A 20,826-nucleotide genomic window follows, 5' to 3' on the forward strand; every position below is an offset into this window, starting at 1 on the left:
CCGCTCGCCCCCGGGCGCCCTGCAGGCCGCTGCGCCGGCGCCTGTGCGCGGGAGCGAGGGGGGCGCCGTGCGGCGGGACGGCGCGCCCGGGACCGCGGCCTTCGCGGCGCCGAGGAGTTTCGGGGCGCCCGGGATGCTCCGATCGGCCGCAAGCCGGGCTGGATTCCAGCGGCGTCGGGTTCGTACGCGCGACTGCGCCCTCCCCCCAGCCTTCCCTCGGAAGCGGCGTCGCGCGCCCGCTCGGTCTCGCCTGCGTCGCCTGCGGATCCGGATCCGGATCGCGCCCCGCGCGCAGCCACTTCCACGCCGAGTTGTAAACAGCCCCCCGCCCCGCGCGCAGAGCTAAGCGGCGCGGCGCCTATTGTCCTTCGCTGGCCGCGGCTGGCGCGGGCGGGGGACCTTTGGGGGTCGCCAGGCCACCGGCCACCCGGGAGGCAGACGGGCCCCAGGTCCGCCCGCCCGCCCGCCTTCTCGCAGGGTTGAGTGGCCTTAATCCGAATTAAAAGCAAGCACGAGCACGGGCAGAGCAGCCGCGGAGGATTGCGCGCATGCGGAAAGAGACGGAGCGCCCTCTCGCCATGGGAGCGCGTTCCCTCCTCTCCAGGACGCGGCACGCCCGGGAAGTGCGCGGGATCGAGGGGGCCCCCGTCTTGGCTTCCGTTCCCCCCTTTCGCGCACGAAGGGCGATGGACACGCGTCTGAGAGACCCTTGCCTAGCAGCGTGGCTGCGGGGGGGCGGCGTGCGCCAGGGCGCCAGCGCAAGCGCTCGCTCGCGGAGACCGGCCCAGGAGGTCATTCCTGCCCCTCCTCACTGGCCAGGCCACGGGCGATTCGGCCGCGCGCTGGCACGCGTTCACACGTGTCTGCGCCCAGGCAGGACGCTCCTCCCGCACGCAATCACGCTAGCCTACCTGTTGAGCAGCCCTGCCCCAGCCCTGCCCCACCACCCAATCCCTGTTCCCTCTGATACGGACCCAATCACGCCCCAGTGGTCCGGGTTTGGCACAAACGCCGTGGATCCCTCGAAGGGGGCACTGCGAGCCCCCGCAAGCGGGCAGTTTTTATAATCACAGGCTGGGCACTTTGGGGGCTCTGTGTTGACCTGCCAGCTGCCCACCATGTCCCCCCCGCAAGTGTCCATTTTCTGCAGCAGCAGGTGACTGTGGTGATTCTATGGAGCTGGAAACAAAGCCCCCCACCCCCCGACGGCCGTGGATGCGGGGGGTCCTTGGTTTCCCTTGGGGCACAGAAGCAGTGTGGCTCTCGGGCACACGGCTTGCGGTTTTCTACGAGAAAACTCCCTTGCGCTGCGGTGCGGTTTGTGCAGAAGCGGCAAGCCTGCTCCTCGCGAGAGCCGTCCCTGTTTGGGGGTTTCCTTTTAATGTGCTTTAACCACACAGGCGATGCCGGTGGTCAGAGTGACAAAGAGGCGGCTCATTACGGCATTAGTTTTGCCAGTTCTGTGACCCATCCAAGCAAGTAAAACGCTTCACCGTTCCATTAGGAAATAATGCATAATATTTCTCATATCAGTGAGAATGAAGTCAGGAGTTACTTTGCACCCAGGCGGAAACTGGAACCTGTTCGCAGCTTTTACAAGCAGCGGGATTGTAATGCAAAAGTAAAAGCTCTGATTTTGGGGCGGGGGGGGTGCTTTCTGTGCAGAAAGCTTGAGTGCCAGTAGCTACATCAGATCGAATCTGCTGTTGGGTCAGATCAAAGGTCCATCCAGTCAAGCGTCCAGTTCATGCAGAAGTCAACCGGATGCCCCCACGGAAAACCCATTAGCAGAACTTGAGTGGAACTGGACCCTCCTGCCCATGTTCCCCAGCATCTGGCAGACATGGGCATCCTTCCTCTGCTGTGGGAGCTTGCATAGAGCCATTCGGCCAAGCAACCCGGGAGAGCTGCTTCAATTTGACCAGTCCACTTGTAAAGCCATCCAAATTGGCTGCCGCCCTTACATTTTGTGGGACTGGATTCCATAGTCTCACCATGCATGGGGTGAAGAGGGCTTCCGTTCATCAGTCCCAGATCTCCCACGGGTTGTCTCCCCCCGCTCACCCTGCCACCCTTTGCTCGCCTTTTTCTTAAGCTAAACGATCTCAGCTGCCACAACCCCTTCAAGATGACCATCTCTGCCTTTTCCCAGCTCAGTAACGTCCTTTTCAGGTACAAGGAGAACAAGAGCACACAATATTCTAAGCACAGTTACACCAAAAATCAGTACAATCTTGGCAGGTTTATTTTCAAATCCTTTCCTAATGAGAGTTTGCCCTTTTTCAGAGCGTGCTTTCAGAGCTGGGTCAACATTTTCATTGACAACTCGAAAGATCCAATTCGTTCAGCCTGCAAGACTTCATCCTGGCGGCAGCTGCAGCTAAACCTTCGACCAGGTGGATGCCATGCCTGGGCGATCTTTTGGATCTGACCTGAGCCTTCCCTTCTCCCATGTTTTGTTTCCCCAGCCTGGTGAAAGGTTCTTGCAAATCTTTGTGGAATTAGGGTTCATTCAGAGGAACCCCTTTTTTCACCTTGCACTAGCAGGCACGGTCAGCCAAAACGGCTCAGGATGGCAAAGAGCTGCTGAAAGGTCTTTGGCAGAAGATTTTGTTTAAACCCTGATTTGGTTTGAAGCAACTTCACACTGTGTATGTGTGTGTGTTGTTACCCAGAACAGCCACTGGGATTGCAAATGCCCCCGTTTTGATTTTCTGCGCTTGTTACACAGTGTGAGAACCTGATTTGAAGCCTAGCGCATGCAAACGGTCCGACTCGCCCACGGCCGCACCGTGTCTCCCAAGCCACACGGTCCCTGGCACACAGTCCAACGTGCGTTCGTGACTCTGAGGGCAGAACGAAGGGAACTTGTCCTGGAAATTGGAAGCTTGCCGCTTAAGACCTTCCAGAGGCTTTGTCCTACAATTCCCCCAATCCCTCATCACTGACTTTGCTGACTGGGGCTGATGGGTAAGGTAGGCCAAAGCCCTGGTATGGCCACGAGGAAAGGGCTGTACCTTGGATTGTTGAGTTACGGGGTGCAAAAGGGTCTCCAGTGTGGCAAAAGCAAACTGACTGCTAGACTTGATGGCTAAATGCCACCTCTAGTACCAGAGACACCCCAGTTGCTGGGGAACATGGGCTTGAAGGCGCTGTCACACTCCTGGCCTGCTTGTGGGCTTCCCTTGGGCAATCGATTAGCCTCTGCGTGAACAAGATGCTGGGGGGGGGGGGCCAGTCCAGGGCTGGGAGTCTTGTGCGCTACCCTCTGGCCCAGATGGTTCGCCTGGAGCAAGTGCCAGCGAGATCCTGAAGCGTACCATCGTTTTGCTTTATTAGGGTTGCAGATCGGATCTGTTTGCATTGTGCAAGCTGGGAGTTGTAGTCTAATGCATCGGGGGGGGGGGGGCACCAGGCCGGGGGACGGCAGCCTAGTGGTCTGATGAAACCCTGCAAAATGGAGAATGAAGTCAGAAATGCAGTTTAATGCTTTTATGTTGTCTGTGGTGTCTCTCTGGAGCCAGGAAACTGTTTAGGAATGTCCTTTTCTCATCTGACCTCACAGAAAAGTCTAAGAAGCATTGTTTTTGGAACAGCTGGGGTCGCCTCCCAGCCCCCGAAAGGGGTCCCCAAATAGTTGCCTTCAGCCGAAAATTTCCAAAACCTTTCCCTAGAATACCTCTTCTATTCCGTGGTTCTCTTCCTTGCCCACCCACTGCTTTGCCAGCATCTCAGAAATGAAAGAGCACCAAGGACTTTTCCTTGCCAATCAGACTTTGCCACATGGTGATGTCATGAAGCTAACTCAGAGTGAGGGTTGGAAGCTTTGCCCTCACTCGGCATGGGCTACACTCCAGTGTCAGGAAGGCTGATCAGATGGTGTCACAAGGCAAATCAAACATTTGTACCCTCACTTCCAGTTTTGTCCTAACTTACAGTCATTCCCAGAAAATAGTTGTGGAAGCTGCAAGTCATGGTGGCGCTTTCCGTTTGGCTTTGCAAAATGTTCTCCTTCACATTCCAGCTCGCTTGTACGAAATAGTTGGACGGAGGGAAATTACTCATTTGTGTTTAACGCATGAGGATTCTCAGTGCGCAACAAGAACAAGGTCACGCAGTATCCATCGTTTGCCGTGGTGTCTGTGTGAATGTGCTTTTTGAATCTCACATATTCCTTCTGCTTGGAGTTACTGAAGTAAAAATATGCCTTTTTACTGGGGGGACTTTGGGCCAGTCACGGACCTCCCTTGCAGGGTTGCTGTGAGGATAAAATGGAGAGGAGGATAAACTTGTATGCTGCTTTGGATTCCTTGCCAGAGGAGGGAAGGCAGGGTATAAATGCAGTGTAAAGAGGGTGGGCTGGGTGTGTTCGGAGGCCGGTGGGATGGAAGAGGCGTACGGTCGCTCCCAATTTTTGCTTCTACACATCATAGGTTACTTGTGGGTCCCTTTGATAAAACGTCCAGGAATGGCTGATATAATTCTCCGCATACACTCCTAGGGTTGCGATACTTAAACTTCTTTAGTTCTAGTGTGCTCACAATACTGTTTTAAGACTGGAATCAGTTCCTCCGTTTTTTGAAGGCATTGCTTTCAGGAGTTAAAACCCATCCAGGGTCATGGATGATAAAACCCTCCAGGAACGGAAGCTGCAGGAGAGGAACTTCTCAAAGACCTGCCCAGCTGGCCTCTGTACCCAGGTGGCCACTCCCCTTTCCTGGCTCCACCCCCTTTCCTCTGCCCAGCAGTTTTTGGGTGGTTTCCCAGCCTTAGTGCCAGGTTTTCCCTTTCTGAAGGGCGCCAACGCTTCCACAGCGTTGTTAGTAAGAGCGTTAAGCTGAAATGTGCGGGTGGGTGTGAAATCCAGCCCTTCTGCGTTTGGTCCTCAAAGCGGCCCGTCTGCCACTGCTGTGCCATTCAGAGAGGCAGGCGTGTCCCCCCCCCCAGCCATCTTCTTGCCTCCTCTTCCAGGTGTCCTCTGTATGTGCCTGCATGACTGGGACGCGTCTTTGGTCTGTCCTGCGCTAGCACCGCTGGAGGCATAACGTGGGTTCGTGCCCCGGACTGGGGACAGTCAGCCGGTGCCGGTGCCGCAACGGCTGAATGACTGGCTGTCGGGGCGTCTGCTTCCACCCTTTCCTCCCGGCCCGTGGAATCCAATGTTTTCCTCCGCAGCTGAGACAGACAGATGGGGAGCACGGTTTGACTGTCCCCCCTCTACTTCTGCGGCGGCCTCCCCGGCCAATGCGACCGGTCGCAAGCGGAAAGCCAACTTCTCCAACGACGAGACAGAAACGCTGGTCTGGAACGTCGTCCGGCACTTCAGCGCCCTGTACGGGTCCGAGTCCTTCCGGGCTCACCCCATCCGGCGGAAGCAGCTCTGGACGCAGATCCAGAACAGGGTCAATTTCCTCGGCTACACTGAGCGCTCCATCGATGACCTGAAGCACAAATGGCGGGACTTGAGGCTGGACGTCAAGAAGAAGATCACGGCCAAGAAGCCCCTCCCCGTGCAGCGGCCTGGGCCACCCCACAAGCCACGGCTCACACCTCTGGAGAAGATGGTGGCCTCAACCTTCCTGCAGCCTACCCACGATGCGGAGCCCGAAATTGTCTTGGACCCAGGTGAGTCCCTGCCTCTGGGGGCCCCATGGGCCGGTTTTGAAATGCCCTGCCATTTCGGCTCTGCGTGAGGATGGCGATCGAATGGGATCGCCCCACGGGAATGGGGAGGGTTCCTTTCTCCCCTAGGCCTTGCTCCTCCTGTGACCATCCACGGGCCCCCACGGCCAAACCGGGCCCTACTTAAAATCCCTGTCTAAGAGTGGCAGCTTTTCTTCTTCATTTCGAGTCTAGCTGGAGGAGCAGCAGTCTGGCTCCATCTCCCTGCATCCACCGTCGGCATTAAAAGCCCTGCCTCTTTTGGCCCCGAGTCACCGGAAATGCACGGGCGGTGGGGACCCTGCTGGCCAGACTTGCTCGTCAGTGCAGAATCTCACCAAAGAGAGAGCTGCTGTACAAGAGCGCAAAGTCTTGTTTTTCCTTTATTTATTTATTCAGGTCAGGCCCAAGACATTTTGGTGCATGGGAAAGAAAATTCAGACAGCCCGCTCTGGTTATGAACAGTGCAATCCTATGAATTTTTAGACAGAAAAAAGCCCCAAACCTAATACAGTGGGTTTTTTGGTCTAAAAACAGCCAGTTTGAATGGTCCTGCTGTACTGCTTGGCTTCGTTTCCCCATTTCTTATTTCTGGCTAGTTTTGCTTTATCCCAGCATAAATCCTTATGGGGGTATTTAAATATCTTGCAGCATCCACCACACACAGATCTGGAAGTTATTTCGAAACTGCCTCACGGCATAACTAATTTAATATGTAAATCCAAGCTGAATAATAATATTAGTTTAAATAGTGATTTTACTTTGTTGTTCTTTTACTTAAATCATGTGCTTCACACGGGTCAAATTCTTATCAACAATTTTTCCCAATTGCTAATTTGTCCACTATGGAAAAAGAATTCACCCAAAACGCTTCCCCATAGGAATAGCACTGGCGTGTTTTAGCCTTCTAGGTAACCCTGTGCATTGGAAGGATGGGAAAATTCTCATATAAAGCCAGCACGGTATCACGCATGTAGATATTTGCCCTTTGGGTACTGAACCTTTCAGTGGCATCGCAGCACAAGGATGGACTCAGAATTTCCTTCCAGAGCCGAGATGCGCCTTTGATCCCCCCTCGGCTGTGCCGAACGGAGAACTGTTGACCACTGGGCAGAACGGCTAAGAAAATAAAATTGTGCGCTGGTCTGCACCCTAATATGGATTCTTCAAGTGGGATGCAGAATTATACCTTATGAAGAAGCCGGGTGGGATCTCGGCTCCCTCTCCTTGTGAGTGGGGAGCGGAAACCTTTCAGGTGCCCAAACGAGCTGTCTGGGCGTTCCTCGCTTCATGTTCCTCTTGCCCTCTGTAGGATCCTTCGAACGTCAAGTCTGCAGCGGATCACGCCGTTGCTTAAATATTTGCTCTGGCCCTCTCTAGTTGCCACAAGTATCGCCAAAAAGGGTTTGTTCCCTGGGCAGGCTTGCCCGTGAGGGATGCGTGGCGAGTCAGCCGGGGAAGGCGCCTACCCCCGCTGCTGCTGCTGCTCGTGGGCCTCTGTCCCGTCGAAAGGTGCGGCCTTGGGTTCACAGGTGGCAGCCGTGTTTCCATTCCCCGCAGCCGGCCATTCTCTTGCCTTGCAGAAATCTTCTTCCCCGGCGCGTCAAAGCCGTCGTTCCTGGCCATGAAGCCGGGCCCGAGCCATGCCAGCATTTACATTGATACGAACGGGCAGCCGTCCTCGTCGCCGGACATGGAGGGCTCCCTGGAGCCACGTCGCACCGTCCAGAGCCCCGAGCCCTCCCTGCTCTGCGACTACAGCCGAGGCGAAGGGCAGAGCAGTTCAGGTAAGGGCCGGAGGTGCCCCCGACCCCGCCAGAGCCCCGTCCTCCGGGAACCACTGGTTCCTTCACGAAGGGCCACCCGCCAAGTCAGAGTGTTGGTCCTTCCAGTTCAGGCCTGCCTGGACCAGCAGCATTAAAGCTCTCTCAGCCCAGATTCCATGTCGGGGAGGTGCTGCGGGGGGCACGGTCCAGTGGTCAGGAAACAATGTCCTTGCGGTCGACACGCCCCATGGGATGGAGCTGGGGAAGGACGTTCTTGGCAGCAGCCCTGCCCTTCCACTAGGGCAGCCCCCTCCTGCCCGGGGACCTCCCGATGGGGGACTCAGGAGGTTGCCCCCCCCCCCCCGGTCCGGAGATCCCCAGGGTGGAGAAGGCTGGCCTGGCTGGAAGCCAGGAGATGGGAGAAGAGCCACCCGTCTTGTCTGATCTCTGGAAGTGCCGACCTGGCCGTCTGACCATGGCTGCTGCCACAGGGGAATCAGTGATTGGTCCTTCCGGCAAAGCCAAGCCCGACGTGATAGGACACGGGGCGTGTCTGTCATGGGTGTGGGCGTGAGCGAGAGGCCCGGATTGACCAGTTTTCCCTCTTGCCGTCTTTCCTGCTGCAGCCGATTCGGGACCAGAGCTGCGGACGCCGGAAATGCCAGCCGTCTCCCCGCCGTTAAGGAACGAGTCCCTGGCGTCCGAGGAGGAGGAGGAGGAGGAGCAAGGAGGCCGGGAGCCGGACGGCCGGGGACTCGAGTGCCAGCTCTCTGCTGAGGAGGACACGAGGGGGCCCGGGCGGCACGCTGCGCTCATGCGCCGATGCGACTCGCACGGGTCGGCGACCTCCCTGCCGGAGGACGCCCTCGGCCACGCCGCGCCCCCGGGCAGAGTGCTGAACCCCGCTCGGCCGGAGGAGGACGAGGCGGCCAGCCAGCGTGCCGAGCTGGGCTGCCTGCCGCGGGGACTGATGGGGCCCCTGTGGGAGAAGCAGGAGGAGCGGCAGTCCGGCTCCCCGCTCACCGCCGGGGCCCTCGCCGAGGAGTCCCCGCCGGCCTCCGCCTCGCCCCCGGCGGAGCCGGGCCCGCCCCCGCCGCCCCTGCCGCGGGGCACAGGGTGCTCCCGCCAGCGGGAGGGCGACCGTGACGCCTGGAGGACTAATCTCCACCGCCTGATGGACCTGGAGGACCAGTGGGGGCAGCTGTACCACCAGGAGCTGGCCATGTGGCAGGTGGAGCGGGCCCAGCAGCGGGACGAGCGGGCCCGGGACAGGGAGCTGCAGCTGCGGCTGCTGTGCGTCCTCACCGACATCCGGGACGAGCTGCGCCAGCTGCGGCAAGAGCGGGCCGCCAGCCGGCAGGAGCGCGCCAGCCGGCAGGAGCGGGCCTCGCAGACCGCCCCGCAGGCCGCGGAGACGCCGCCCGAGCCCACCCCGCTCTACTTCCCTCTCCAGACTGATGGGGCCCTCGCCGGGTACCCCCCGGCCAGCGCTGGCCGGGGACAGCTGCCCGGGGCGGCCCGCGGCCCCCCCGGCGCCTTCCGCCGGGGAAGGGGCCGCCCCCGCGGCTCCTCCAGACACAGAAGGATGTGCGTGGCCAGCAGCTAGGAGCTGGCACGGTGCTCCCGGAGGCCGAACGTGGGCGCAGGCGGTCGGACGGGGCCCCGGATCCACGTGTGCGGTGCGGGAGGCCCCGCGAGAGGCTGCCTGCCCGTGTGTGTCTGCCTAGAGCTTACTGCGTGCTGTGTAAGAGCGGGGATGTTTGGGAGCGTGAGGGTTTGGGACCTGGGACGGGGGGTGAGTGATCGAGCGCTAATCCTTGGCCTGGTGCCGCGGGGAACGGCTGCAGCAAAGCCACCGAGTTGCCCAGCCTCCCTGCAGGACGTTCCTCCCGTGACGTTGCTTTCTTGTGTGCATCCCAAGGGTTTTGTTTGTGGGTGGGGACCACCCCTCAGGTCCTGCCTGGGTTAGTGCTCGGGGCCGGTTCGTGCCATCCAGGTCTGCCGTCGTCGCGCGGCTGGCAAAAGCGCAAGGTGGCAGAGCCGCGGGAAACGCTTGTGTCGATGTGGAAATGTGTGTGTGTGTTCTGGTACATGCAAGGAGGGTGGCTGCCTGGCGGGCAGGGGGCATGGAGCCGCTCTTGCTTGCTGTCATTCGAGCATTTTCTGCAACTCGTTCGGTGGACTAATTTGCATATATCTCCATAAAGTGTTTTTAAAAACCAACAGGCTAACGGCATGTGGATTTCAGTTGTGTGGAAAGATGGAAACCAGCTTGTGTTGGATGCTGGGGTGCCTTTTGACAGTAACCTGCCCAAACCTCCCCTTCTCGGTTTGAGCGCGGAGTTCACCGGGGGAGGGGGGGGATCCACACCTAGCGTACCTCTCCGATCGCCACAGGTGCATCCCACACCTGTGTGCGGCTCAGTTATGCCAAAGAACCAGATGTGGCACGTACTCTCAGCCAGCCGGGACGACAGTGTGCGTTTCCTGCATTTGTCTCCAAGCGTTTCCTTCGGAGGGTTCTCCCTTTGTCCACGTGGTGGAAATGGTTCCTGCAAGATGGGAGTGAGGGCGACCGGCCTGGATGGATCAGGGAAACTCATGGAGGAGGAGGCCCTCCACGGACGCACGTCCTGCTGGCTCCGTGATCCCTCCAGCAGCAGAGGCAGCGTGCCTGCCCTGGGGAACATGGGCACTGTGAGAACAGTAGATGGGATAGCTCAACCTTGCCCAGCTTGGTGTCGTCTGGACGTGCCAGATGAGAACTGCCAGAACCTGGCTTGCTTTGTCTTGAGGCTTCCCAGGAAGGCGATTACGGGTTTACGCGAGCTGAGCAGCCCAGCGCCACAGCTGAGGTCACTGGGCCCCGCTCTCCCACCTGGCCACCCCACCACGATGCCTTGAATGCATGATCCGTGGCAGCGAGAGCTGCCCCTTCGGAATATTCTGGCCTGAGAGGGACGGACCCCCAGAAAGCCTCCATTTTCACGGTCCTGGCCAGCTGGCAAGAACTGGAGGCCAACTGGTGTTCCTGGTGGGCCATGTTGGGCTTGGTGGGTCATACGTTTGCCCCAAAGGGAGACAAATGTTTCGCCAACGGGTTCTGGATGCAATTTGCACCTTGTGCCTGCCCTTTTTCACCCTCTCAGGAAACGGACAAGAAAAAAGAGGTGGATTTCCAGTGGGGGGTGGGGGGGGGATGACCCTGACCCCATGAATTCAGCTAGTTTTACTGAAATCCCACCTTTTCTGCTGCTAGAAACACCAAGTGGCTTATAGAACGCGCCCTCCATTTCCTCCTCACCATTTCCCTGTGTGGTGGGTTAGGCGGGAGTTCATGTTAAGCTAATAAGTGAGGGGTGTCATGTCACGACCAAGAACTAGGGAGACGGGACACATGCTGGGGAGTCCCTGGGGCTCTGTCCCTCCGGATTTCCCCCCACCCCCCAAAACAGTGCTATCCTTTGGCCTCCCAGTCCAAACAACCAAGATGCATGGCTTGTGCCCCTGTTCTGAGTACAAGAATAGCACAAAACCCGCCATTCACATTCTGGGCAGTTTCTGGGAAATAAAAATCCTTGAATTGGCCACGGGATCAACACGCGTGCAGGATTTCCCCAATTCGCCAACCACCCTGATCATTTTGTCCTTGGAACTAAGCACATGTATACAAATGCCCACTTTTCAGGCCGAAAAGGGGACAATCCCAAAATAAATGTTTAATAACATTTTTATAGCAAGCATTACAAAAACATGAGCCACTATTCTCAAGTGTGACTTTTCACAGCTAAGACTCTCCTGTTCTTTCCATTCAATTACTTGCTCGCAAAAAGTCACTCTTGTACAGCTGGCTCTTCTCTGAACAAGCATGTTTAAAATCAGCTTCCGAGATCAGTATTTTGATCGCTTCAGGTGTGTAACAGACATAGTGTATTTCCTATGGTTCCTTTCTCCTTAAACTTTTGGATTTTTTATAGAAAAGGACAGAGGGGCATATGAGTCCAGGACTTCAAACTATACAACCCCATCAGTCGCTCTTTCATAACAGAAAGGAAACTTTTAGGTGTCTGTCAAGAAAAAAAATCTTCATGTCCCTAAATCAGTAGCATGTTTGTTTTTTAAACGGTGTGATCCAATTTTTAAAGAATGAGGTATCTGGACCCTGGGGACAGGAGGGATGCCCCCAAACCCGCTGGTGCCAGTGTTGTGCCAAGCCCCTCCTGCAGAGCGGCTGATGAAGCCCCATAAATAAACCCTAAGACCCCGCTGAATCCAGCCAAAGCCCACCTGCTCACTGTGGCCAAGCGCGGGTGGGGAGGGCGTGTTTAAAAAAATCAAGTCAACTTGCCTCAGTTACGAAAAAACTAAGCACTTTTAACACAGCGGAAACACGTTCCGCATGCCTTTGCACTGATGTGCAGCGGGAGAACAATTCAGTGCGCCACGGAGCCATGCGGCGCACCATGTTAAATCGGGGTGCTCCAAACTATTCAAGTAATGGCACAGGAGAAGCCTCAAGGCATCGATCCAGCCTCCGTTCCCCATTAAATACCCAGAATAAAGTGTCAACGGTGCTTCTCTCGCTGGAGCCGTGGCAGCTAAACCAAGAACAAATGTTTTGGCTATTTATCAAAGGATGCCAGACCTTTGATGCATTTCCCCATATATTCTGGGCAGGATGAAATTAGATCAGACTTAAGACACTGCCCTTTTCAGAATACTGGAAAAAAGGCATACTTCTCTTCCAGAAACTAAAGTTTCTGCATCTCCCAGTTCAAAAGAACTTTAATGAGAACTCCTGCCAGCAGCCAAGAAGACACGCTAGCGGACACTGGCGCCCCTAAAAGGTGCCTTGGGTGCTCAATGCGCCTGTGTAAACATCTCCACATCCCAGCTTACGTGTTCTGAGACCAGAGGGGGCTTTTTCTAGAGGCAAGACTGAGAAAGTGGGCAGCAATGACGGCTTTTGGTGGCAAGAGAGGCACGGGTTAAAAGCTATGTAAAGAAAGCCACCGACGAGATGGAGAAGGCCTCTGGAGACGGTCCAAGTCCTGCGAGCCCCTTCCCACCTCGCCCGCCATCTCCACGGGGAAGCCAGCCCGGCTCGGCTCCATCACGGCACCCAGCCTCCCCCGCGTCCGCCAGGGAGCAGCGCCGTCACGGCCTCCCGAAGCCGTCAAACACCCTCCCTGGCATGTATTTTCCAGTGCAGGTCCAGGTAGCCCCGGTGGCCAAAGGTCTTCCCACATTCGGCGCACTGAAAGGGGTGCTCGCCCGTGTGCGCCCTGCGGTGCACGGTCAGCCAACCGAAGTGGGCAAACGCCTTTCCACAGTCTTTGCACTTGTAAGGCTTTGCGGGGCTCGGTCGGAAGGCCGGACGACGCTCCGGCTTCCGGCGCTGCGCCCTGGGATGCGCTGGCCGGGCGCCCTGCTTCCCCGTGGGGGGCTGTTCCTTGAAGCCACGACCACTTCTGGAGGGGAGCTGCTCCCCGTGCTTTGGGTAGAGGTGCCTGGGAGACAGCCCCACGCCAGGCGGGCCCAGTCCCTCCCGCCCGTGCGGCCCCGGTGCGACACAGATCCTCTCGATCATGCAGCAGCACGGCCCCGAGGCGCCTGTTTCCGCGCACTTGGGACACGGGGAGAGATCCTTGTGGCTCTTGCAATGCGAGGCCGCCGCCCCGCGGAAGTTGCACACCTTCCCGCACAGGAGGCACCTGTACCGCACGCCGGCGTGGAAGGCCCGGTGGATGGGCAGGTAGCGCCGGGCGAAGCTCTTCCCACACTCGCAGTGGTAAAGCTGCTCCAGGGCGTGTGACTGCCGGTTCCCGGCGAGCGCACCGGCGCACGTTCGCGATGGGCCGTTCCTACATGCGGCCTCCTCCAGGTGTATTTGATGGTGCTTCCAAAGACTGCTCACGCACCCAAAATTCTTCCCACAGTAGGGGCAGTCGTAGCTGCCCTCCTCGCCGTGGCCCTTCAGGTGCGCGGCCAGCTGCCACTTGTACACAAACTTGTCCCCGCACTCCTGGCACTTGAGCAGCCTCTTGGTCACGCACACGGACTTCGGGCCCCCCGAGCTGCCCACGCGGCCCGGGCTGGCGTCCTGCTGGGGGACGGCCCCCGGCTTCCCCGCTCGGTGCTTCCGCTGATGCTTGCGCAGCGTGGACTGGAAGACAAAGCTCTTGCCGCAGACGGCACACACGTGCGGGGCGGCGGGTGGCGAGGGAGGCCGGGGACGGCCGGCGTCACCCTGGCCGCCCCCAAGGAGCGGCCGGCTGCCCTGGTGTTCCGCGTGGCCCCCGCCAGGCCACGGGGGCGTGGAATGCGGGCCGCGATTTGACTCGCGTTTTGGCGGCACCTCCTCGTGGCAGTACCGGAAATGCACCTTCAGGCTGATCTCCAGCTTGAACAGCAGCCCGCACTGCGCACACAAGAAGGACTCCTCCTCCTCCTCGGGGCCGGGCGCTTCCCGCGGGCCGGGCTTGGGGTCCCCGCCGCGCCCCCCGCCGCGGGACGAGAAGTGCAGCAGGAGCGAGCACTGGCAGATGCAGTTCCCGACACATCCGGCCCGCAGGCGCAGCGCCTCCTCCAGGTGCCCCTCCTCGTGGATGAGCAGCTCGCTCCGGTACATGAAGACGTCGCCGCACTGCCGGCAGGGCCAGGGCTGGGCCTCGTCGTGGTCCTTCTGGTGCTGGAGGAGGGCAAGGAACCCACCGAAGCGCCTCCCGCAGGCCGCACAGGGGTGCAACACCTCCGGCGCCTGGGCCCCGCACGGCACGCCCAGCCAGTTCTCCTTCCCCCACGGGGACCAGTGGGTCCTCTGGTGCCTCAGCAGATGCGAGGGGCTGGGAAGGCACACCCCACATTTAGGGCAAGGAAAGGACCCCTTCTTCCGGCTGACCTCCTGGTGAATTTGCAGCAGCTTCTCCAGTCGGAACCTCTTGCCGCACTCTCTGCATCTGTAGCATTTCGGTGCTGCGCTGGCCCCCCGGGAGCCTGCCAGCACCGGCCCGCCCGCTTGACTCCCAGCCCGTGGAAACGGCTCGTCTCTCGGGGGGCTTCGTGGCAAGTGCCAAGGCTCCGTTCGGCCCGTGCCTCCCTGGATCGCTGGGGGCGGTCCTTCCCGCTCGGCCTGTTTTTTGCCCCAAATCTCTCTGCATTGGCCGTTTGCTGGAACAATGAGATAATCTGCAGTTATCTCAAAGGAACGGGCCGGCGCAAAGGTATACAAGGGGATGGAGCAGTGGGAGGGAAGGGCCTTCTCGCAGGAGTACGTGCGGCCCCGTAATGTTTTAATTAAAACATCATTCTGGGAAGGTTAATTTCAGAAAGTGGTGGAGAGGACCTGGCTTCCTTCCACAAGTCCATCACCGAGGGAGACGGTTAAAGCACAGTTCTCAAGTCTGAGCCTTCCAGATGTGTGAGGACTGCGACTCTGAGCCAGCGTGACTGTCGGCTGCAGTCTAACATATCTGAAAGATACTCGTCTGGGCAACACAGCATTAAGATATAACGCGTGTCTCTGAAGCACCTTTTGGGAGCGCTTGTCTTAGCCAAACACCCGTGTGGTCCTAGTCTGAAAGTGAGAATTTAGTTGGATTAAGAGTGAAGATACTACAATAAAAGCATTTATTATTACGGTTATTATTGCTATTATTCTACTTGTATACCTGCCAATAGCAGATGCTCTCTGGGTGAATTACAATAGCACTGAGAATACAGTAAGTGCACAATATAAACATTCGAACAAGGGTGAAATATCATTAGAATTACACTGTATGGTTTAAAAAACAGTTTTCAAAAACAAATTTAACAACTATGATGACTAAAATAAATTAAGACATAAGACCTGTTAGTCAGCTAACGCAATACCCCAACACAGACCTAATATATTACTATTAAGGGTGGATAAAATGACCCAGCACAAGAGAACAGTTCTTAACCTGGAACAAATGAGAGCAGCATTGGCACTAGGTGGGCTTCAGGGTGGAGCTGCTTCTGTAATTGGGGGCCACCACTAAGAAGCCACTGTGTCCCTTGGAGAGAATACAGACTCCAGCAATTATAATATTCAGCCACAAGTTTCTTCTTCTGTGGTGTTTGCATAGGTCTGAAGTGATTCCCCCGGACACCCCCGCACAGACCTCTTGCCGTTTCTAATTTTCCCTTACCTGCAGAAAGAGCCCCAGCGGAATCACCAGCTCCGGATTCCCAAGTTCCTTTTACGTTCAGGTGCTCACATTGCTCAACCCATGCCGAGATGTCGGATGCGGTGACCGGATGCCCTGCTCACACGGAAAGAAAACTCAGTGGCGCAGCGTCACAGACAAAGCGAGTTCTTGACAGAGAAGAGGAAAACGCTGGCGTCATGGGACTGTTCTCTCACGGCACAATCTTACTGCGACAATGGCAATCCCATAAGCTTATCCTCCGGAGGGCAGGCGAAGTGCCAGAGGCCATCTTCATTTTTGCTAGACGGGCATTTTTGCCCATTTACGGACAAGATTTCATGGAAGGAGAGAAGGGGGCTGGGGAGGCCCCAGGGAAAAACTCTCTTCACCCCTGCAGCCTGCTTCCTTCTCTGCCCCAGGAAATGTCCGTTTATCCCCCTCTCTGAGAACACATTCATAGGATCGGAGGAGAGCAGAGCTGGAAGGGGCCACAGAGGCCATCCAGCCCAACCCCCTGCTGGTGCAGGACACCAGATCACACCACCCCACTCAGAGGGCTGCCCAGTTTCCCCTTGAATGTCCCAGTGTGGGAGAGCCCCCACCTCTCCAGGCAGCCGGTTCCACTGCCATCTTGCTCTGACAGTGAGGAAGCTTCTCCTGATGTCCAGCCTGGATCTGCGTTGTCGCAACTTGAACTGGTTATTCCGTATCCTACACTCTGGAATCAGCGAGAAGCGATCTTGGCCTTCCTCTCTGTGACAGCCCTGGAGAAAGCTGGCACGGGGGTAGGGCATGGGGCACAGGAACTGGAGCTCTGGTTCCCAACTCCATGGACTGGACAGTGTCTGAATGTCTGCAGCCCCTCAGAGGCGGCCCAGGGGCCCAGGAACCCTGGCTTAGGGTGCCATCTTCCACAAGGCCCGCCGGAGGCAGTGGGCCTCTTTTCTGCCTGCCCTCAATCTCCCTTCCAGTGCCACTTTCTAGTTCTTCCTTCAGAAAAAGCCTTATTGTTTTGTATCGGTAAACTGTCCCGAGACTTCAGTAAGGGACAGCCTAGAAAAATTTTAAATGTAAATAAATAAATAAGAGCAAATCCTGAAAATCCCACTTATTCACCACTGGCATCTTCTGCAACCTGCCACCATCATATTCCCCCAGATTCCCATGTGAGATCCTCTTTTTATTTATTCAAAGCTCTTCTGATCCTGCAGTGGCTTACAACTAATGAGTAAAACGAAGCAAGTGCATAAAGAAGAGCAGGGCTCGTGGGTGAAGAGACGAGAAGATGATTCTGGCAATCAGCAGAAGCAACATTCTAGAAAACCATTTCCTCCGATGCGTCAGCCTGGACACTCACGGTTCCAACCAAAGGCCACAAGGACATTTGCAAGTCCTACTTCACAGAAAGCCAAGTCGCAGTAATTATGGGAGTCCCTTTTTTGTAGTCTAGAAAGTTTCGCCTTACCTGTAATGACTAAAGCCTCATAATTATCTGTTAAAACTTCCCAGTACAGGTTCTTCTGCCACTGTTCCAACAGCTTCCACTCATCCTTGAGGAAATAAACAATGACATCTTCAAACTTCACCGGTGCCTGAAACGGGGAACGATCCACTTTACAAGCAGACAGAGCCATTCTGTTAACTGATCTGAGCTCACAACACCCACAAGGAAGCGAAAAGCTCTGTGGATTTTAAAACGTGGCCCCAGTGGAAAGAATTTCTGCAGAGCTATGCCATTAAAAAAGGAGAGCATCGTTCTTGCTAAAACAATAGGTTTGATTCGTGAGAGTTCAGACTGTATCTGAAGAACTGTGTCTTTCCCCATAAAAATATCCTGCCATATCAGGGAGGAAACAAAGCTACAATTTGCAAGTCTATGGTAAGCTGTCCCAAGACGTTCTGTAGGGGATGGGATAGAAAGGCTTTTAATTAAAAAACTGTCAGTCCTTCACAATTTAGGGAGGCCCTAATGCAGAACCCACAAAGTTACATTCTAGCCGCATTTGCTGGCTCGAATGCCATTGATGCAAGGGTCCTAAACATTTTTTTAAATTTTATTTAATCCCTCCCCATTGTTTAAATATGCAAGCATTGTTTTATTACACATACAACTTTCAGCTGCATACTGTATACATTAAACATTATATTCTATACTCATTGCATATTGTCATGGTTTGTGTTTACGATGGTGTTTGTTTATCATGGGTCGATTGTTTTGTTGTGTATATTGTTTTTATTGTCATGTCTTGTTTTGCTTTCATGTGCTTTGTATATCTGCTTAGAGAGTCCTGCTGGATGACTGATTAAGCGGATTATAAATTCAATGCTAAATAAACAGATCTGTAGAAAATGCGTTCAACTTCCTAGCAATTATGCAGGAGTTTCAACAAAACCAGAACTTTTCATGCAAACAGCTTTCCATTTTACTGTGATGTCTATACGCCCTTAATCCACCACTTTCTAGTTTATCCCTCCAGTTTTGTAATACGCTCTCAAAATGGCACAGAGATTTCTCCTTCTACGTGTTAATTTCCACGAAGCTGGTCAGAACCTGCATGTCAGCGAATCTTAAAGACCGTCCCAGCGCTAGATCTGTGCCATTAACTTCCCCACAAAGAGAGGCAAAATATGTGTGTAAAAGAGGCATCGACTGCATCGCACTAGTGGCTGAAATGCACTTCAGGCCCTTCCTAGAAACATGCTCTGCTTTTCAGCAGATATGAAACAATCTTTTGATGAAGCCGCTGCAGGTAAGAACCATGGGCACGAAAGGCTGGTGCCAACGCTTTATGTGGCTTCCGAAATTCCCAAATACACACCAGGTCCCAAACAGTGGGAGACCCCAGATCTAGAAACAACTTCCCCATCTGCTGTTTGCATGGATTAAACCTTAATTATGGTCTAGGTAGTACCTTCCATGTGCTCGGAGATTTGACCCTCCTTTAAAAGCAGCCTCTCCTCCTTTCTCAAGGCCAAAGTGATCTGGAAACCTCCAAACCCAATTAAAGACGTTATATGGATCTAAACCTACATGATTAAGCCTCACTATCTTTATCCAATGTGAAGAAAAATTAATTGGATTCAAATATACTAGGTTTTTTCCCTTCAGCTAGGCAGCGGCTTTTGTAGAATCACTGGAAATTTCCTCTAGCAGCCTAGCATGAGCTGAAAGTTCCTACACCAAGAGATAGAGAAATTATCCATGTCCTACTATAAACTGAGGAAGAAGCCTGGGGTTGCGTTTCTTAGTGGTAGTAATTTGTTCTCCGTCGCACTGAGGCAAGCAATGAAGAAAACAAAACTAGTGTACATCACACCAGCTAATATGCCAGTACCTGTTTTCTGTGCAACTTTTCTTGCTGGGAATGAGAATACCCATTTTACCTACTCCCATTGGAGGATTAAGGGATGGGAATTCTGTGATCCCTTTAGGAATAGGAAAATAAGTTAGAAGGAACCTAATCTGCACTTGCTTCCGTGAACCTCACTTTTCCAGGCATGTTTAAGGGAGAAAAAGCACCAATTAACGTGAGAGTCAGTAAGAAATTCTAGGCAAAACTACAAGATAACTTGGCCAGAGTTCCCAGAGCTGGTGCCCTCACACAGCTGGGACCTACGACTCCCGTTATCCCGGCCAGCACAGCCGACGGAGGTCACATCCTTGAACTCCAGATATTTCAGGCAACACTGCAAAAGCAACACTGCCTGCGATAAACGCACATTTGCTTTAACCCCAAGGCCCACTTTTTAATGCCGAAACCTCACACTGCCAATTTTCTGCCCCTCTCATTTTTATATTATTTTCATGTTTCATGAAAATAATATTTCATGAGAATGTTCATGTCCTACCAGGACAGAGCTCAGAACAGCGTGCAGGCAATTCTCAAAAGATGAAGCAAAGCACAGATGGCCAGGGCGGACTGTAAGAAAAATTCCAAAATCCACAACAGGGAAAATAGGCTGATGGGGACCAACCAGCAGTTTACAAAATAGCAAGCACGCTCTCGGGTTCTCCGAAACTCTGCATCAGGCAGGATGAGGAGCCAAAGGGGGGGGGGGGGCGCAGTGATGGCCTTGGTGCTGGATCTCTTTAGGCTGCCCACTGCATTCCGGGCGGCCCTCTGGGGGGGCACACAGCAGCACTGGAGAAAGGAAAGGAAGCAACCCATCCACCAGCCCTTCCTGGGCCACGAAGGTGCCCTGTGTTGGAGCCAGGGGCCCAGTCTTGGGCACTGGCGCCCGCACAGCGACATACAAAGGATGCCGGACAATTCCAGCCGCAATGCCCAATTCAGCATTTTGGAAAATAAAATCTAGCCGCGGTCTGGAACCGTCTCTAGCCTTGAAGTGCGTTCTCCAACGGTTCCGCTCCGGGCCCCGGGCTGGCCAGAGCCGGCTTCCCGAAGCGAGGCAGATGCGCCCGGTGCCTTCGCAGACCAAGCCCCCGACCCGCCCCCCACCCAAGTCCCACCTGGGCACGAAGCCAACCCAGCACCCCCTGCACAGATGCGCGTCCCAGAAGCGGCTCCGGGAACCGGAGGGGGTGGCATCCTGCGCGGCACGGACTGCCCCGCTTCCAGCTTTGCTTTCGGGGCGACGGAGGCGACGGCTATTCCCAAACCCCCTCCCGACAACACCGAGAAACCAGCCGTCCAGGAAAACACGCACCTCCCGCGCACGCGGGGGAGAAACGTCCCCAGCCTTGCGCGACGGAGCGCGCTCTCGTCTCTGCCGGGCTGCGCCTCCCCCCGCCGGGAGCCCGCCCGACTCCGGGCTGGATCCGGGGCGCGCCCGGGCACGGAATGGGGCTCCACGGCCGCGGCGCTCCCCGGAGAGCCCCGAGCCCGCGGCGCTCCCTGCCGGGCTGCAGCTCCTCTCGCGGGCGGCCGCGCCATCTGGGCTCCCCGGTGGAACGGGCGCAGCGCCGCGGTGCCCCGCCACGGGCGCGATCCGATGGCGGGACCATTGCCGGCCTAGCCGGGCACGGGACGGCACCCCGGCGCCCTACGGAAGCGCGCGGAGGCGCTCCTCCGCCGGCAGGGGAGGTGGCGCAGCCCTCGCTGGCGCGGGCGGACTGTACCACCGCGCCGGCCCAGCCCCACGCGCCGCGCCCCAAGCCCCGCGGGCGCCGCGCTCCGTACCTCCGGGCTGCCCGCCGCGGCCATGGCGCCCATCCCGGCAGCCTCTCGGCACGGCTGGGCCGCGGCTCCTCCCGGCGCACGCCCCGG

The 20,826-nt window shown here is 56.2% G+C and overlaps 2 protein-coding genes across 3 annotated transcripts; one reads left to right on the plus strand and one right to left on the minus strand.

The window, feature by feature from the left end:
* Nucleotides 1-3,348: 3,348 nt before the first annotated feature.
* On the plus strand, nucleotides 3,349-9,650 carry LOC123017887 (myb-related transcription factor, partner of profilin-like). Its single transcript, XM_044419540.1, has 3 exons — nucleotides 3,349-5,625; nucleotides 7,245-7,448; nucleotides 8,054-9,650. The coding sequence occupies exons 1-3, from the start codon at nucleotides 5,160-5,162 to the stop codon at nucleotides 9,031-9,033; spliced, it is 1,650 nt and encodes a 549-aa protein (XP_044275475.1). The 5' UTR covers nucleotides 3,349-5,159; the 3' UTR covers nucleotides 9,034-9,650.
* Nucleotides 9,651-11,091: 1,441 nt separating this feature from the next.
* On the minus strand, nucleotides 11,092-20,799 carry LOC123017862 (zinc finger protein 135-like). 2 transcript variants are annotated; one of them, XM_044419483.1, is made up of 4 exons: nucleotides 20,740-20,799; nucleotides 17,064-17,190; nucleotides 15,599-15,712; nucleotides 11,092-14,597 (listed from the first exon to the last, which is right to left on the minus strand). In XM_044419483.1, the coding sequence occupies exons 1-4, from the start codon at nucleotides 20,770-20,772 to the stop codon at nucleotides 12,604-12,606; spliced, it is 2,268 nt and encodes a 755-aa protein (XP_044275418.1). In that variant the 5' UTR covers nucleotides 20,773-20,799; the 3' UTR covers nucleotides 11,092-12,603. The 2 variants fall into 2 exon arrangements, with proteins under 2 accessions (XP_044275418.1, XP_044275417.1); XM_044419482.1 differs by lacking the exon at nucleotides 20,740-20,799 and having other exon boundaries at nucleotides 17,064-19,436.
* Nucleotides 20,800-20,826: the final 27 nt, after the last annotated feature.

The sequence above is a fragment of the Varanus komodoensis genome, unplaced genomic scaffold, assembly GCF_004798865.1.
Source record: "Varanus komodoensis strain SLA01 unplaced genomic scaffold, ASM479886v1 scaffold104, whole genome shotgun sequence".
NCBI lineage: Eukaryota > Metazoa > Chordata > Lepidosauria > Squamata > Varanidae > Varanus > Varanus komodoensis.

Coding starts and splice junctions, on each gene's coding strand:
- LOC123017862 (XM_044419482.1), bottom strand. CDS start 17,232: ATGGCTCTGTCTGCTTGTAAAGTGGATCGTTCCCCGTTTCAGGCACCG. Junction 15,713..17,063: donor TGAGGCTTTAGTCATTACAG/GTAAGGCGAAAC, acceptor CCGTGTGAGCAG/GGCATCCGGTCACCGCATCC. Junction 14,598..15,598: donor CGCTGGGGCTCTTTCTGCAG/GTAAGGGAAAAT, acceptor TCATTGTTCCAG/CAAACGGCCAATGCAGAGAG.
- LOC123017887 (XM_044419540.1), top strand. CDS start 5,160: ATGTTTTCCTCCGCAGCTGAGACAGACAGATGGGGAGCACGGTTTGAC. Junction 5,626..7,244: donor CGAAATTGTCTTGGACCCAG/GTGAGTCCCTGC, acceptor CTTGCCTTGCAG/AAATCTTCTTCCCCGGCGCG. Junction 7,449..8,053: donor CGAAGGGCAGAGCAGTTCAG/GTAAGGGCCGGA, acceptor TTCCTGCTGCAG/CCGATTCGGGACCAGAGCTG.